The sequence below is a fragment of the Barbus barbus genome, assembly GCF_936440315.1.
Source record: "Barbus barbus genome assembly, chromosome: 47".
NCBI classification, from domain to species: Eukaryota; Metazoa; Chordata; class Actinopteri; order Cypriniformes; family Cyprinidae; genus Barbus; species Barbus barbus.
The window spans coordinates 14068258-14086948 of NC_136725.1; the positions used below are offsets into that span (position 1 = coordinate 14068258).

Sequence of the window (18691 nt, forward strand, 5' to 3'; positions counted from 1 at the left end):
TGACTCCAGCATTGGAGATAACCGCCGGTTTTATAGGGAACTGACCGAGTGCGATACTTCCCTTCGAGATGATGTCATGCGGTCGGAAGTGAACGCCCAACTTTACGCGCTGCGCTCTGCAGGAAGCGCCGAGGGACACCGTTCTTACGAATTCATTAATGAGTAACTAGTTCACTATAAGCGACCTCAAACAATGAAATCTTTCGGTTCATTTTAGTTCCGCGTTGTCTAACAGACTTTCTACGAGAAATTGCCATATGACATTACTCTAACGCTCCGACATAGACCAATTCTGTATTTCCGCAATGAGAAGAGTGCCATCAATTACATTATGCTTATGCTGTTATTTATTTGCAAGAATTTATAGTAATATAACTGTATATTATTATAGGCAATTAAAATTGTAGCCTATGCAAATAGGCTAGCGTATCAATGAATCTATATTTTTAAGAATAACATTAATATTTTTCATATAAATTGCACATTTGTCATAAAAATTTCATACCTCTATTGATTATTAATTTTAAAAAAAATCTATTGAGAAAAAGATTAAACTACCCTGTACCCCAGAGGATTAAAATAGGCTATTAGTTAAAACTTTTTACATTTACAGCTTTCATACCACTGATAAACAATATTTTTTAGCTTAATATTTTTTTTCCTTTGCCAATTCAATAAAAAAAATGCATAAAAAGTCTAAATTATAAAGGAGTTTTATTATAGGCTATTCATTATTATTATACATCATTATTGACGTGATTTGACTGTAACTCAGGTTTTGGAGATATTTTTGCTACAGAAGTGGTAAATGAGTTTCTCCTGTGTATTTTGTCATACTGTCTGTTTTATTGATGATGAGGGGGACGCACAGGGTGAGATTGCTAAATGGCTTAATTCAGATGATTTCATCTCTACAAGCTCAACCTTTAAATGTTTTATGACACCTGGGATTTACCTGCATGATGTTCACCTTCAAACTTTATGAAAATGAAAAATAACTTTAAATATTTCAGCACTTGCTTTCAGGCTTGTCTTGCTCCTGCAGGGCATTACATAGTAAAGGAGCTGTTTCATTGGCAGACTGCTATAGATCTCATCAGTGATGCTGGTTTGGGAATGAGGAACAACATGCAACTCTCTCATTTTATGAGATAATGTTTAGAAATAAGCACTGTTCGTTCTTTCCGCATGACAGTACTTAGCCCATGCATTCATTATAGTGCATGCGCCATGAGAAGAATATAATTTTTTCATGGCATTAAAAGCCTGGCTTGTATGAATTTATACTATAAAAATGCTAATCATTTTAGTGCAATGTAAAATGCTACAATAAAAACACTATTATTTGGTTAACTATATAAAATGCTACTATATTTTAAGAGACAATAACACTTTAAGAAATATACTATTTTAATTAATTTTACTGTAAACTACTGTAAACATATTTTAGAATTGTAAAGCATGAAAGTATTTTTATTTAAAAAAGATGTGGAAATATATTGCTAAAATAATATTTTTAATAATTTTCTTAAAAAGAAAAATATGATTTCCTTATTTTTTGGCATTTGTTATTAACAACAAAAGTGATTCATTGCACAAGATTATTCCAGTTATGAATTTCTCTCTCTCTCTCTCTCTCTCTCTCTCTCACACACACACACACACACACGCACGCACGCACACACGCGCACGCACACAAGCCTATCCCTTCTGAACAGACTGTTTAGTTCCCACAAGCCATTCCAGTCCTTGAAATGATGGCAAAGGTCTACTATAAATATGTATTTCACTAGTAATTAAGGGCTCTTACGCTGATACTCAACATTTTTGAGGAAACAGTACACATGAAGCTATTTTTATTAAAGTTGTGTGGGGCTTCCTTCAAGGGGAACAGCTATGAATATTCCCTGGGCTCTAGGAAAGCCTGCTAAGGTCTTTAATGGGTTAGCACTCATTGGGCTTCAGTACAGCAGCAGTAGTGTAACATCCGTCACTGGAATACTGTGAGAACCCTCCCAGTGATTTACTACATTAAACCAATCTAAGTTGTACTGCTCATTCATTCAATAGAAGGAAGTATCACGTCACACTGACTTCTCATTTGCACATACTGTATTGACTGTATTCTTTCTTAGAATACTTATGTTGAATACAGTCCCAGTTATCCACTGATTATAATGTGGCTGAAAACCATCAACAGGAGGGCACTGTTATGAAGTCATGACAACAGTAACTAACAGTGACTCTTATTTCTCCAGAATCATCTATTCATCTCAAATCTATTTCCTTCACATGCCCTTCCACTAGTCACCCATAAAGAAGTCCTGGAAAAAGAGCAGTTCCACAGTAGGCCTAATGCCACGCGACTAGTTCCACAGTAGCATCTGCTAATGTCTTTTCATTATTGTAATTTATTTGAACTTTTTTCTTAATACTTTTTTGTGTCTGCCTCACTTAGGCTCGTATTTAATCACTTGGACGCATATTGTCTGACGCAGGCTAAATGAATATGAACCTCGACAAAGTGTAGTTAGTGACTTGAGAACAGCGCTCTCGAGGCTGAAAAGATAGAGTCAAGTCTAATGGAAGTTGATCAACCAAATCGACTGAAGCGTCGAAGGGATTAGGCATATATTGATTTTGAAAGTTAAGCAATGCAGGAATTATGCAATGACGACCACTTTTTAAAAAGCAATTTCAGGGAACTATTTAAATACTTAGCCTAGATGTTGGATGCGACACATTTTCATCGAATTCACGATTCAGACTATTTTGTTTAGGGAAAAAAAACTGAAAACTAATGCAGCCCTTGTTAGTGAACGACTTTTTATGTTTTCACTGACTAGCGACATTTTTGGTTTAAACTGTGGGAAGAATACATTCTGCCTCAGGTCTGCATTTACTCGATAAGAAGAAACTGCTATTCGGTTATAAGTAAGCAATGATGCTTGTGACCTGTTTTTTAGGATTATGTTGTCAGTACCGCACTGGCTGAGGCGGTTTCAGCCCACGAGTAGAGCCGCGTGTCGCATCACAAGCTCCCGCAGCGCCCCTGTCCCCCAGCCCTGCCCCACTCTCTGGCTATCCACCGTGGAAGAAAGCCAGTCACACGACACGAGAGTGAGTAAATGATGACAGAATTTACATCCACAACTGCAGAGTACAGCGTCAAACAGAAACAACGCAAATGCGGAGTTTGCGAAGTGAATTATTGCTGTAGTACCGTCAGTGGCGTAACTTTGCTTTGAAAAGTGGTGGGGACACCGCACAAAACGTTTTGCTATTTGTTTATTTAATAACCGAATTTACTTGGGGACTGATTTCAGAGTTGGAAATGCACTTAATTTCCACACATGCATCACATTCACAAATATGTCTATAAACATCCAAATAAGCAAAACATAACATTCACAATGTGGAACAACTTGCTAAAAGGACAACTTGCTAAAAGTAGGTGTGATCAATGCACGCGCTGAACGAAGAATCAACATTACGTCAAGAGTCAAGACAAGCCCACAAAATGTTTCCTCATCCAATCAAATAATTTAACCAATCCTGAACTACGCAAAACCTTGTGTAAAACATGAATGAGAGTTCATTTGTGTTTGAAATAGTTAAACTACCTTTATTAATTAAATAATTAAATAAATTAAATTGTTTTGACGAATCTTTTTTTTATGACGTTTTTATAAAAGCTCTATTTTTTCCTCCCCCACCCCACATGTAAAGGCTAGTTAACGGTAAATGTTGCTACCTATAGCATAAATGTTAAAACATCAACAAAATGTCCAAAAGAAAGTGTGGAAGTGATATAAGAAGCTTTTTAGTGAAGCAGCCACGCACAGTTAAGGCCATTGCACACTGAGTCCGAATTTTTCGTCCGAAATTTTCGCACGTTGAAAAATAAATACGACCTCACGTTGTCAATCACGTTTGCACACTGCCTCCGAAATTGTCGTCCGTCAAAAAAAAATCGGATCGGGTTCGATTTTTTGCGTTTTTCGCATCCGTATAAAGCATTTTGAGATGCTTTGAGAAGGTGTTTTGACCATTCAGAGCCACCGTACAAGCGAAAGCCAAAATCCAAAATGGTGTCAGACAAATTAATACACTTCGTCTTGCAGCACAGAGCACTTTATGACAAACAAATTGCGGAATACAAAGATACAGAATATAAAGAACTGCTGTTGCCTATTTTTTTTATGCCTGGCGCGCACCTTTCCGATGCCGCAGTTCTGTGTGTGTGTGTGTGTGTGTGTGTGTGTGTGTGTGTATCCATACCTCAGACAGTCTCTGTTCAGGATAAATTGGTTCACGGAAATTGGTGGTCTTCTTTTTAATATGTGGATTCAGTATCGCTAGCAAATGATCAAACTGAGGCACTGACATCCTGAAATAAACTTTGAATCTCTCGGGATAATCCCGCAGCTCTTTAGGTGGAACTCTCCTTCCTCTCTGCACAATCTAAGGATTGGATGGACCCAATATTTCCTTTTTCTTTTTCTTTTTTTAAAAAGAGAGAGGCCAACAAAATCATCCTCACTGCTTGAAGACATTTTGTATAGTTTTGCGAATTCTTTCGCAACGGATTAATTAAAACGCATTGGACTCAGTGTGCAAGGTCTCTGTGCGTGACGAATTTTTAAGATTGCGAAAAAACGCATGCGAAAATTTCGGACTCAGTGTGCAGAGACCTTAAGACTAAAATACAGTATTAACATTGTAGACTACAAATAAATTTTAAAAGAGGTACAGGATCTGTAGACTAATTAATTATAGGGAAAGGAAACTACATATCCCATGACGCATATCGTGTATCTCGCGATAGTTTCACAACGAGACTTAATATTCATCTTTGAGGACGTTGAAAAGCTTCTGACCGGCGGAAAAAATTGTTAAATGAATGAATTAGATTATGAAGAGTGACGATTTGTAGATGGTGCTTTTCCTTTAATACATACCTTACGCAATCTATTTTTCAGTTACTTTTTAAAAGTGGTGGGGACAATATCGAGCCTGGTAAAAAGTGGTGGGGACATGTCCCACCCGTCCCACCCGTAAATTACGCCTATGAGTACCGTGTGTTCCTGACGTACCGCAGGGAGATGTGACTCACGCCATGCCGCTTGTTCCAGCGACTGTTCCTCCATTCTCCAGCTGTTGCAGAGTAGGCCTAGTACATGTGAGTACACTGCACGGGGACAAGTGCTGACTGAGGGACAAGCTGAGATAGAAAAGTATCATATTTATTTCATGTTGTCAATAAACACAAAATATGTCTACATTGACTGATTTTGGTTTACACTTGATTTTAAGGTGTTCTTGTAACAGTGTAATTATACATTTAGCGTACTTACTATATGGGTAGGAATAGGATTAGGGTTACTTGCATGTAATATGCATAATTTATTTTTATTATAATAGTAAGTATACCTACATGTGTAACAAGTACACCTTAAACTTTTCTCTTTTAAACACCTTTCTCTTATGCTACCTGATTCTAGTGCACTAGACTAGAATTGAACTCCAAATGTGTGTGTTTTTTATCTGCTATTTTGCTTTCAGTTGAATCAACTGAAGAAAATATAAGAACATGTACGAGGAACACAATGCAACAGGAATAAACAGGGTTGGTAACCCCTTGTACGTTTTTGTTTTGGGTGAACCATGAAGATATATGATTTGATTCAACTGTACAGTTAAACAGGATGCCAAGTAGCTGCTATTTTAGTAGACTTTTTAAAAAAATATTTAACAAGTGAAAATCCCACTATGAGTCAAAGTTAACAAGTATTCTATTAACTATATGGTTCAGGCAGCTGTTTTCTCATCTATGCAAATGCTGCTTCTCAGTTCCAACGAACTACAGCTCATTTATATGCGAGGTGGCCACAACGTTTTAAAAACGTCCAAAAGTGAGACAGACAGCAGGTGGAGCTGTTCACACGTTATTCTCTTATGCACAGATGAAATGCTCAGATCTGGCTTGAACGTTTTAAATCAAGGGTACCACACAATCTGCACACACACAAAAAATTATTTCATTCTGATTTGTGTGTGTGTGTGTGTGTGTGTGTGTGAAAAAGCTCCAAAAGGGGGAATCAGAAGCCTTAAAATCTTTTTTAAAAACAAATTAAAATTTGTGCAGTAAAATAAAAGTCAAAAATGTCATGGACTATCATTTTGCATAGTGATTGAATTTTATGAAATACTGTTTTAATGGAAACATTTTTAAAAAATCAAAGCCTAAGGATCACGTAACTATTGTTCTGCATGTCGTACCAAACAAACACCCTCTAGCAGTCACAATACAGCACAGCCTTGTGTTCAAAGCCTTATAATCTGGCTCTTGTAGGGTACAGAAGTAAAGAAGGATTGTCAGAGAACGGCCTTGATAAAGACAGTCCAAGATAAAGAGAAATAAATGACAAAGAACAGCCAAAAGTAGCTGAGCCAGTGTGCGTGGGTGGTCAATAATGCTCAGCAAACCGTTTACGACAAAATGGGCAGTTGCAGGATTCCAACTGTTTGGCTACTGCTATTAAGCACACACTTTGATATGCATATCATCAAATAAATAAAACCAGAGCTGCAAGTAGTAATGTGCTCAGAATCCAATCAGATCCAATAATAATCATAATAATAAAATATATATAGATTCTTTCTTTTTAAATATTAATACTTTAATTCAGCAAGGATGTCATAAATTGGTCAAAAGTGATAAAGATATTTGTTATAAAAAATGTTATTGCAAATAAATGCTGTTCTCTTGAACTGTAAAAATACCAAGCAGCACAAATTGTTTTCAACGCTAACAATAATAAGGATTTCTGAATGAAGTAATGACGCTGAAAATTCAGCTTTGCCTTCAAGAATAAATTATATATATATAATATATTACAATTTTAAACTGTAATATATATATATATATATATATATATATATATATATATATATATATATATATATATATATATATATATATATTTTTTTTTTTACTGTATTCAAATAAACGAAGCCTTGGTGAGCATGATTGTCTTTCAAAAACAAAGTCTTAGTGATAATTTCAAATGATAAACCTCCAGCAGTTATTATACTTTCTCATAATGCATATTAAGACATTCAAATTGTACACAAGTATCTCTAGAACAAACATTAATGCCATTCAACATAATAGTCAGCAAATTAAGGTTTATTAATTCAGCTGCAATGTAGCCTGAATGCAATTTTGGTAAACAGAGCCAGTTTTTATTAATATCTCTCTAACACTCATATACTGTACATGTGGAAGGTCTTCTCTCCCTTCCTGAAATGTGTTTCTTGTATTCAGCTCTTCTAATAGCTCACCACCAAGATGTCTGTTGAATGTGGGTTGAATTCTTTCACTCACACAAGAGTACACTGAGGGAAGTGATGAGTGCAGACTTTGAATGCTAGCACACTACATAATCACGTCCTTCACATTACCGAGAGAGAGAGAGAGAGAGAGAGAGAGAGAGAGAGAGAGAGAGAGAGAGAGAGAGAGAGAGAGAGAGGTTTTCATTTACTGAAGAAAAACTGGGTAGTGCTCGCCTCCACAATAAAGTGATGGACACATGAATTGAAGAGAGATTTCTAAAAGCATCCGCTGCCATCAGATTACAAAAGCATTATTACAGCTACAGATAAATGATCCCTAAGATTAAATACTCAACATGAGGACTGTACTTTATCTATTGGATTAGATAATCTAATTTCTCATTGAGCATAATGGATGAGACTGGCTTACATTAAATAAGCCAGTTTGCAGTTTGTACAATAGCATCTCTACAGGGACAATGTGCTTTCAGGAGATTATAAAAAATGAGCTTGTGCAGCAAATCACAGCAACAAGCCTGAATAACCGCTCCAGTCTACCTACGCACCTACAGAAAGCAATGTTAACTGCACTGTAAAGCCACTAATGTGACCCTGCAACACCTCACTGTTCAAAAAGAGGGCGCTCTCCACTCACTTGAGATAAAACATACTGACTTAACACTCCAGATCATGAGAATTTAAAAGAAACCAGCAGGATGGACGTACTAAAATCACCCAGTCACTCATTTGCCACAGTAATGAAGAACAAAAGGTAAAAGATGTGGCTTCATATCTTAATGCTGCTACACCATTATACATCAATGTTGATCTCGTTCTCCTGAGGCCATGCAAATGATGAAAGACAAATGACCTAGTTAACTGAACCTTTTTTTTAAAAACATTAGTTACTGTTCAAATGAAGGCTGAAAAGGTCTGAGACGAAAACTTTTGATATAAATGTTTGACCATGATGGCATATTTATATTTTCTTTGATGTAATGCAACGAAAAGCAAATATATTGCAAGAACAGCAGGCTGTCACATAAAATCAAGCAAAGGCTGCTTTTGGTGAGTTTGGGCAATAGTTAACAGCAGTTTATATACCCATGACTTGTACAGTTTTAATGAATAAATCCTTAAAAAATAAAGGCTCCAAAAGCGGTTTTGCAGCAACATCATGTGTGAAGATCATTTTAATAATCTAATCAATATTTTCAACCAAACATTTTTGAAAATAAAATTTCTTCTTTATTGGCATTGATGGTACTATGAACACCCTTTAATTAACCTTTCCATTCCACAAGAGTTTAAAGTGTACACTTTAAAGGGATAGTTCAGCCAAAAATAAAAATGACCCCATGATTTACTCACCATCAAGCCATCCTGGGAGTGTATGACTGTCTTTCTTCTTTTAGACAAATACAACGGGAGTTTTAAAAAAAAAAAGTCAATGGAGTTTTAATGGCAGTGGGATTTGAGATATTGAAAGCCCAAAAAAGTGCAACCATCTATCATAAAAAGGCCTTCTGAAGAGAAGCAATGCTTTGTGTAAGAAAAATATCCATATTTAAAACGGTGCAAACCATAATCTCTAGTTAACCGCCGTACGTACATTCACAAAGAGTGGTGTTCCAGTGGATGATGTAGGTTCTTCAGCTTAACACGTTCTTCACACTAAAATATGGTTCTTGTATGAACTATTCACTGAAAGGTTCTTTGGGAAACCAAAAAAGGTTCTTCTATCGCATCATGAAAAAACTTTTTTTCAAGAGTGTAACAATCCTTACAAAGTTCCAGATGTTAAAGGTTCTTCATGGAAGCACAGAAACCAACAAAGAACCTTTATTTTTCTCACTTCCAATCAAATTCATGATTCATACATTGTATTATTCTCCAGAAAGAGAGTGGAAGTAACTGGAAAAACTTGTTCCTGACAGGACTCCTGCCTCAACAGATAATCAGGTGAAATGAACCAACATTAATTCAGCAATCCAATAAAAATTGCTTCATGGGCTCTTAAGCACATTTAAATTACACATTATCATATTCAATTGTGTTCGTTTTCACCCTCACATGAAAAGAGCTTATTATGTTTAACATACCAATTAAAAACTTGTGCATAATTGCAATCATAAGTGGGTTGAGCGGTTAGAAGTAATAACTAGATGTCCAGTTAATAAACCTATTTTTAAAATGAGGTGAGTGGTTTGTTTTCCCGCAGGACTTTCAATGCATGTTCCACACTATGTGCTGATGGCTAGTAAGAAACTGACGTTCATCCTTTTAGCATTTCTGGGAGTTTTTCAGACTGGTTGGGAAAGAGCAGGCTTTATAATTGCATTAAATAGGCGCTTGTGAAATATTCTGTGGTGTAACAAATGCTATTGTGAGGGCGTGCTTCAATTCAAGGCCTTTCAATAAAACAGAAGTGTGATTTTATTTTGTATTCAGCAACATCCTTCACACAAGTGTGTGTGAAGTTGAAAAAACTAGTCCAAAACGCCATTCAACAAGACCTTCGGGCTTGAAACGGAGCTTTTCAGATGATGACCTCATGTTAAGGACATAAACACCATGAACATTCCACATTTAATCAGATTATGTAGAGCTAACTAAAAAAATGTAATAACTAAGGTTATATATATATATATATATATATATATATATATATATATATATATATATATATATATATATATATATATATATACACATACATACACATACATATTCAGTATCAATTAGATGCAACATTTCAAATGTAAGTTTAACTTTAATATTTATATTTTATTTCAAATAGTTTTAGATAACACTGTCTTACTGTGCATTCTTCATCTCAAGCACAAATATCATTCAATCTCAGCCTCGCTTGACATGTGCATGTGGGCCGTGTTCAGACAGGTAACAATACACTAGCTATCCTTCAAGCACAGAATGTTCAAAATGTGAACGTCGTAATCGTAGGAAACCTTGACGAGCACAGACATGGATAAAGAAAAGAAAATGACAAAGCCGGTCTCACAAAACAAGTCTGCCATCAATCAGCCGCTCAAACGCAAAAAGCAGATGCAATATAGTGTGTGAAGAATCTGGAAACGGGCCAATTTCCCAAAAACACACAAATCAAAAAGGACAAAGAAATAAGAAACAACACCATTTTTTTTTCCCCCACATTTTTTATATTTAATTTTACTTTCATTTTTTTCTTTTTTAATGGACAATGTCAAACATTTTTTTTTTTTTTGTAGATTCTGCAAGATATGTTTGGAATTTGTAACAGAAGCCCTCCTAAAACGGGGTCAGTGGTCTGAACGCCCCCATTCCTCTCCGATATCAAACAAAACCCACCCTCCCACCTGAAACCCCCGACTCTCACACACCAGACATCCCCTTTTAAATTAAACATGAAGAAAACTAAACAAAACAGAGGCTTTGCAGAGGCTCATTACATAAAACAAAGACTTGAAAAGCCAAACACTTTAAAAGAGGACACGAAAAGGTGGTCATGATCTACTCATCAACTTTTGGTACCTGTTTAAGGTCGTAGGCCTCTCTCAGGTGTTTTATATCGCAAAAAGTAAAGCGTTAACTTAACCGAGGCGTTTTTTTCTTCTTTACAGAGTCTACATGACTACATCGCCGATTGAGCGCTCGCCTCAAGCAAATGATCATATACAATCAGCAGTTGTTTTTTGTCAATGATAAAGCCATATATTACTTTAAAACACTGATTTTTCTTTGGATGAGAGTTACTTTTAAATACAGTAATGATAACATGCAGGTTTACCCTCGCCGAGTCTCATTTTAAGATTGCGCAAGACATACAAACCCTGAACTGCTTGCGGCGTTAAATAAAATGGGAAATACACGTGTGAGCGACTCGATGCCTGCACACAGAAATTTTGCTATATTTATTAGCATGGCACATGACCTCAGATGTGTAACGCACAGGAAGTTTGAGTCTTTGCGCAGCGAAATCTCCAGCCGCCAGATTATTATGCAACGATAATGGTACAGTATAGAAAAAAACAAAAAACTAAAAAGTTTGAAAAGACGATTTGGTAAACAGTTCTTGCAAATCCTGTCCTTAATCCTCAAAAACACACAGTACAGTAAAAGCTATCAAAATAAATTTGCTTTGCTTCAGGTAAAAAGCAAAGATGAGGCTTCAGTCAATCATATGTGTGGAAAATGGTCCACTCTAGACAATACAGGCGTTTAGAAGAGCACACAGCTCAGCTATAGAAATACTAGCGCTGAAGATACTTGAAGTTTGCTGATGCAAACTATTATAGGTACATCAATTAGATAAATTGAAAAACAATTAAATGGGTTTTTAAAGTTTAAAACGTTCAACTGGTGGGCTACAATTATAAAGGCAATAGAAAAACGGTTTAACTAATTTACTTTAGCCGAGATGAGATGCAGGATGTAAGGCATATATGCTAATTTTCTGAGATGTTTAACGTCCAACTCATCCAATCACATTTAACGCACACATCATAGGATTCGTTCAACTGCTAAAGCGGGATGGCAAAAAAACTAATTACGCATAAAATCATGGCAGTCCAATCGCCACTTTAAGATGCAAGTGTGCGAAAGTACGGCAGAGGCCTATAAAAGCGCGAGTGACTACAAAATGGAGGGTTGAAAGTAAACAAAAACATGAAGACACAATCGCTCCTCCAACCATCTTGAGAAACTTCTGGGATGGTTTTTGCTTTTCCCGCCTTTTAGATTACAAATTGGTGTAGTTTGAGTTATGAACAGGGAAAAAAAAAAACAAAAAAAAAAACAAACACAAATGAAAAAGTAAACATTACATTTGGTTGAGGGAACACTTGAAAATGTACATGTACATATAAACGTGCCAACACTTGTTATTAATGCACTCATCTTACCTATAATTGGCATTTTTTTTCCCCACATTGTTTCAAAACCAAAACTTTTTGTTTTTGTTTTGCGTCAACAATTATCATACTCGCTTTGGGTATTATTCACAAATAAGCATTCTATATAATTATGTTGGGCCAAGAATTATTTTGCCAAGCGCACAAACGACGATTAAGAAATTCAGCTGAGCAAGTCTTGGTTGTTAAAAAAAAGAAAAGAAAAGAGTCAGAAATAAACCAAATTTATAAACGTAAATTTACAAAATGGATTTTTTTTTTTTTTTTTTTTTAACTACTGAATCTAAGATGACCTTACACCACCCCAATGCTATGTCTATATATATATTCTGTATTTTATATACACATGTAATATTCATCCTGTACGTATTCATTCATCTCGATTTCCCCACCATTACAGATCTTAAATTTCTTATCATCTATATCAATAAATAAATAAGAACCATGGTTTGTTTTTCATTACGCCCTCTTCATGGTATTGTGCGATTCTCCCCAAAATGGTCCAGGAGAGTTTTGCATGTAGGGGGCATCACCTCTACCAAAAAGAGAGAGAATGAGAGGAAAACAGAGGGAGAGACAGACAAAAAAAAATAAAAATGAGAGACAGAAAAGAAAAGATGAGGGGCGAGCGCTAGGTAGCTGCTGGGTTACTACGCCTGTGCGTTGGTGCCATTCTTGTCGGGGGAGTTGGCTGCGTTGATGGAGTTGGCAGTGCCGTCTGGCTGAATGCTGTCCTTGCGTGGAGGCATTCGCTCATTTATCCGGTCCAGTCCGCGTGCTTCCTCGAAGCTTTGGATCTTGTGTTGAGGGTTGAAGCCTTGGATGGCTGGAAGTATGGAAGCAGGACGTTAGTTAACGCTAATGCTTATGGAGTGACAGCAATGTTCAGTTTTGTTTTGGGTGTTATTGGTATCCTTTATTTTTATTATAGAGTCATATTGATATTGGAGCTTAATAAAAAAAATTTAAAAAGCAAAAAAAAAAAAAAATTAATACACCCACCCCAAAAAAAAAAATCACTAAAAGTAGCGTGACTACAGAGGGCTGTTCTTCCCCAAAGAGCACCCAAAAAAGATTGATGAAATACAGCTACATATACCAGTCAGCAAATCAACCAGTTGCGATAAGAAAATGAGAAGTACAGTAAAGCTTGACTAGTTTAGATAACATTAACCAGAAACACTGATGTACCCACGTCAAGCCTGACATTACAGGCAAAAACAGGCCTAGATCTGAGTTTATTTGTGTGCTTTTTGGTCAGGAAGTGAAACTGATAAAAACAAAGATTCAGTCTCATGCTGTGGTCTGCTCACACCCCTGCCTCTGGCTTCCCCACTATAAACAGCTGTGCCTGAAGCGTTCACGATTGCAAGACTTTCTGAAACAGTCCTCTTTCAAAAGCCAAATCTACTAGTTTATCAAGCTTTACAAGGAATAGTTCACCCAAAAATTAAAATGTCATCATTGACTCACCCTTGTGTCATTTCAAACCTGTACAACGGACTCTCTCATGTGGAACACAAAAGTTATTTTAAAGAACTATTTTTGTCCATACAATCAAGTCCAAAACATATTTTTTACATACGTTTTTAAAAATGAAGAGTTCATTTGCAAAAACATAACTCCGTTTTCAACAATTTTCAAAAAATCATTTTTTTTCATTGTGCATTCCAATTAATCTCAATCAAACTGCAGTTGGGTTATGTTGGTTTGGTTAAAAAATAACAAAAAAAATACAGTGCCATCTATTTTTTTATTATATGTTTTTGCAAATAAACTCTTCAAATATTTTTGATGCTCCACAGAAGAAAGTCATACATGAGGGTCAGTGAATTTCATATTTTGGTCAACTATCATTTTAAAATTTTTATTACTTTCTTAACACAAGTTCCTTTTTATAAAGAGTGACGACATGCAAAATTTTTAGCGAATGTTGCTGGTTGAATTTATCCGTTTAGTGGTGCAAAAATTTCACACCTCACTTTGAATGCAAACTGAACAAAGAAACATCTCAACGTGCAAATCAACCAAAACTGCTAGCTTTAAACGTAACAAGCACGTGAACTACATACACACAAATAAATACTAAATGACATCGGCAACTACAAAGGGACGAAATGCACACGAAGGACAGACAGTTAATCCAAGAGGGAGGGTAACAGACAAACAACACTGAGAAGTTTTCACAGATGTCTTGCATACCTCGTGCTTCCTCTGCTTCTACGGTGGCTGTGTAAGCATGAGTAGTAGTGCCATGCCCAAAACGAACGGGGAAAGAAAGTGAGTCAAGTTATCAATACAATCACAAGTCCATTCAAACCCCCTCCCCGTTTCCCATTCATTCATCTTCCCCTCCCAACACCTGCCCGAATGCTTTACATGCCACACAGGAAGAAACTTGAGAGGTTAGTTTAGTTGCTTCATCCAGAGTATAAACAGATTTCAAGACTAGTTTTTTCCTGGTCAAGTTTGTTTTTGAGAACCCGTGCTTCTGAGATGCAGTGCCTTCTGAACTACTCTTGACATGGACCTAGTCTATTTTTAAAGCTGAAGGTATACAATAGCCAAACAAGGAAAGGCTTTGGCTGTAAAAAAAAAAAAAAAAAAAAAAAAAACTGTATGCATGATGACAGTTTATTTGTGGCCTTCACAGGAAGATGAGAGGCAAGACAGCTTTAAGCAATGTGTCGTTCTTTGTTTTTTTTCAGCTACTGAGGAGTCCTTGTATTTACATCCCCTCCCCCAGTGAAACACCAGCACATTACAGTCATAAGACCGCGTTGTAGTTCACTGTGCCTTGATATATGACCTAAACAGCTGGGCTTTCCTAAAATGTAATGCCATAGATCTCCAAGTATGAAATGAAAAATTCCCTTGGAAGTGCATTTTTCATTAATAAAGTCACTTATGTTCAAGGCAGTAAACAGTAATATTGTGAAATATTACAACCTAAAGTAACCATTTTCTATTTGAATGCATTTTAAAGTTGCTAGGATGTTCTGGTTAGCTTTGTCCTGGCTAAAGTAAAAAAATAAATATAAAAACATACTATAGATATAACTTGAAAACCTTAAAGAGTTAGCTCACCAAAAAATGAAAAAGACCTTTACTCATTTTCAGAAGACAAATTAAGATATTTTTGATGAAATCCAAGAGTTTTCTGAACCTGCATAAAGAGCAACGCAACTATCTCGTTCAATGCCCAGAAATGGAGTAAGGACATCATTAAAATGGTCCATGTGACATCAGTGGTTCTAAAAGAATACTTTACACCTGTAGAGTGACTTTATTTAACAATTTCTTCTCCTCTGTGTCAGTCTTTGATCTGCATTCATAGAGTATCACTATGCAAAGAAAACACACGTGCACATAAAACAGTCTTTGTAAACATGTCAGAAGATTTCGACACAAAAGGATGACTTGCAATTTTTTGCCTAGCCTTACTTATCGGAACCAGAATATACAGACAATTAAGTAAGAGAGATGCAAGTTCTACGTTAGAGCGCTGGCTCCTGCGTCAGCAGACCCACATGCATGTGTTATGATATTCTCGTAAATGCACGTTGAAGACTGACACAGAAGAGAAGAAATCGTTGAATAAAGTTATTTTTGTTTTCTTTGCACACAAAAAGTATTCTCGTAGCTTCATAAAAATACGGTTGAACCACTGATGTCACATGGACTATTTTAACGATGTCCTTACTACCTTTCTGGTCCTTGAATGTGTCAGTTGCGTTGCTGTCTATGCAGGGTCAGAAAGAATCAGAATTAAAATTTTTGTGTTAACTAACCAATTAAGCCTGTCCACTCTGAAAAATAATAGCACAATTTTGAGAGATCTTTCAAGTGTTTCAACGCAAATGTTGTATTACAGTTTATTGTGTTACAATTTTATTACATGCTGACCAACAGAAAGCTGCATGGTTTAAAAGTGACTTCTGTGCAGTACTTCAAATATTGCCAACTTTTGACAACAGAACATGGGCCTTTTTTTGCTGAAATTTCGCTAATATGACTGCACCTTTAGGGTTAGAGGTTTGTTCAAATCCCCAACCCCAAGTATGTGCAGTATGTTATTGTATATTATGAAACTTTCTGAATCATACCAGATTTAAGAGCACCTACTTTCATCAAAATCAAACCAGACCATGTTAATGTGGTTGTTAGTAGGAGGGCAGCAGGCTGATGAGTTTTTACAGTGAAGGCAGGGAGAGGAAGCATGGCACACCAACAGGCGCTGGCTAAATTGGGTCATATTGCATCATAGTCATAAGCTCACAGGAGCCCCTCTCACTGTGAAAGCATCACCCGGCAGCAGCTCCTTGGCACTCGCTACAATCTCAGCAGTGCTTGGAAGTTTTTCTGGTTCCTGTCGGGACAGGAAATCTGAAGCGTGTTGACTGAAATCCCCTTCATGACCAAACCCTTTTAAAAATCTCCCCCCTTTTTAAACTATATCACTTTCAATCAAGTTGATGATGGGTGTTCTGCACAGTGAGAGAGGCAGAGCTGCTGGGCAAGGCGGTGACAGAAACAGAGAGAGGAGAGAGAGAGAGAGAAAGAGAGAAAGAGAGAGAGAAAGAGAGAGAGGGGTAAAGACTGAGAAAGAGAGTGTAAGAGTAGCAGGGGGTCGGTGGAGAGCAGGTATCGGCCTCCACACTAACGCAGAGACAGCTCAATGATGCCGGGAGCGAGACTTACCGCTCTGTAGGGTCTGTCTGCCTCCTGATAGCACACCCACAGGCAACGTCCCAGTGGGGGTCAAGCCCTTTAACTGCAACACACTCTCATTCTCCTCTCTGAAAACACACCCACATACATGGTTAAGGGATACAAAATCAGCTACGGTTTAGCTTCAAATAAAGTGTCCTGATGAATAATTTCATGAAAGCATCATGTTTTAAGTTGAATTTCTGCATTGTCAAACAAATAATGACAAAGAAATGTGTCCATGGAAAATCTATACAAATTATCTGATATTTTAAGCAGACTTATTGACCTTAAATTTTTCAAATAAATAATATAAATACATATGAACCATATGTATTATATTTACACATTGTAAAAATAATAAATGTATGAGATAGATACAGGCAGGAAGACAGATAGATAGATCTACCTTATATGTATTATTCATATTTTATAAACCTCTCTTTGATACTACTTGCATTAAATACTGTTGCTGATGCTTTTAAAGAATAAGGCCACATCTCTGATGTGCAGAACAGAGTGTGTGTGTGTGTGTGTGTGTGTAAAATCCTTGGCCATGAGGGATTTGTTCGTTAAGTGTGTATATTCACCTAAGTACAGAGAAAACTCTGGCCATCTTGCCAATGGCACGAATCTTATTTCGGATCACCTCTTTGCGGACTGCCGGGGTGCCACCTGCCACAAACATGCACACATCGGGAGGGACAGAGAAAAAGAAAAACAGAGTGAGGGAATGTTAGGGTCCAGTTTTATTGATATATAAAACTAGCATATCTATCAACTTGAAACCTTGTACATTTTATGAACTACTTTAATCAACATCATCATCTGCACACTAGTCCTATCTGATGGCAGGAGTCAAACGTACTCTAGATCAAATGAGCCATTACATCCTGAACTCCCATAAGGAATAAATAAACCCCATTTCAAAACTCAAAGGCTCACAGACACACAGAGGAAGTGTGTCAGGCCAAGTTAAAATTATGCACCATTCAAAAAAAAAAGAAGGACAAATCAAATGGGCATCAAGAACAGTAAATGGGACACTGTATTCCTTCATGACAGCTCCTCAGATGTGGGGTGGGGGCGTTCAGAATGGGTTCATCTGGTTTCATTACAGCAGAAGAAGCATCACTGTACTTCATGGCTCTTGTGTTAAGAGCAGTAATTCATTTTACATTACTGAAGTGACTGAATGGAGACAAAGGTTGTCTCAGCTTAGGTAAGCCGCTAAGGGCAATGCATGTCTGGGTAGAAGGTTAGCAATATATTTGATTCACTGATGGCTGACAGCAAAAAGAACATGCTTTGAAGCCATTCGTGAAATATAAAACACACTGTTTGTGTACTTCCTTTCTCTGCAGTTTTATATCTTCATAAAACAGATGAAACAGAGCAGGAAGCCCTTTTATATCACACAATTAATGCTGAGTTCGTATTTAAAGCAACTTGCACACAAGAATATAGTGTCCTAAATAGAAATATATGGGTTATGCGCGGAGGACTAATACACACTAATCAGAGAACTATTATTTGATGAGAAAAGGGGCATGCTGGTATATTTAACAGAGCTGAAATCCATGTTGAGAAGACAAAAGAAATTAAAGGAGACATATTAGACATGAGGTTAACGGAGCACACTTTTTACATTTTAATTGAAGTAAATGTTTATTATTGAAGTTCCTGAATGGGAAATAAATAAACTTAACACTTTAGCATAGGGACCAATTCTC

General features: G+C 36.6%; 1 protein-coding gene across 2 annotated transcripts in view; it reads right to left on the bottom strand.

Moving 5' to 3' along the window:
- Positions 1-10509: 10509 nt before the first annotated feature.
- Positions 10510-18691, bottom strand: part of LOC306865529 (serine/threonine-protein phosphatase 2B catalytic subunit gamma isoform-like) — a 28874-nt gene continuing 20692 nt past the window's right edge. The window contains exons 11-14 of one of the 2 annotated variants that reach the window (XM_079410197.1): positions 17549-17633; positions 16950-17047; positions 14451-14477; positions 10510-13074 (exon numbers count right to left, since the gene is read on the bottom strand). In XM_079410197.1, coding sequence (XP_079266323.1) covers positions 12899-13074; positions 14451-14477; positions 16950-17047; positions 17549-17633 — 386 coding nt within the window. In that variant the 3' untranslated portion in view covers positions 10510-12898. The remainder of the gene's footprint in view (positions 13075-14450; positions 14478-16949; positions 17048-17548; positions 17634-18691) is intronic. The other variant, XM_079410198.1, reaches the window with a different exon arrangement.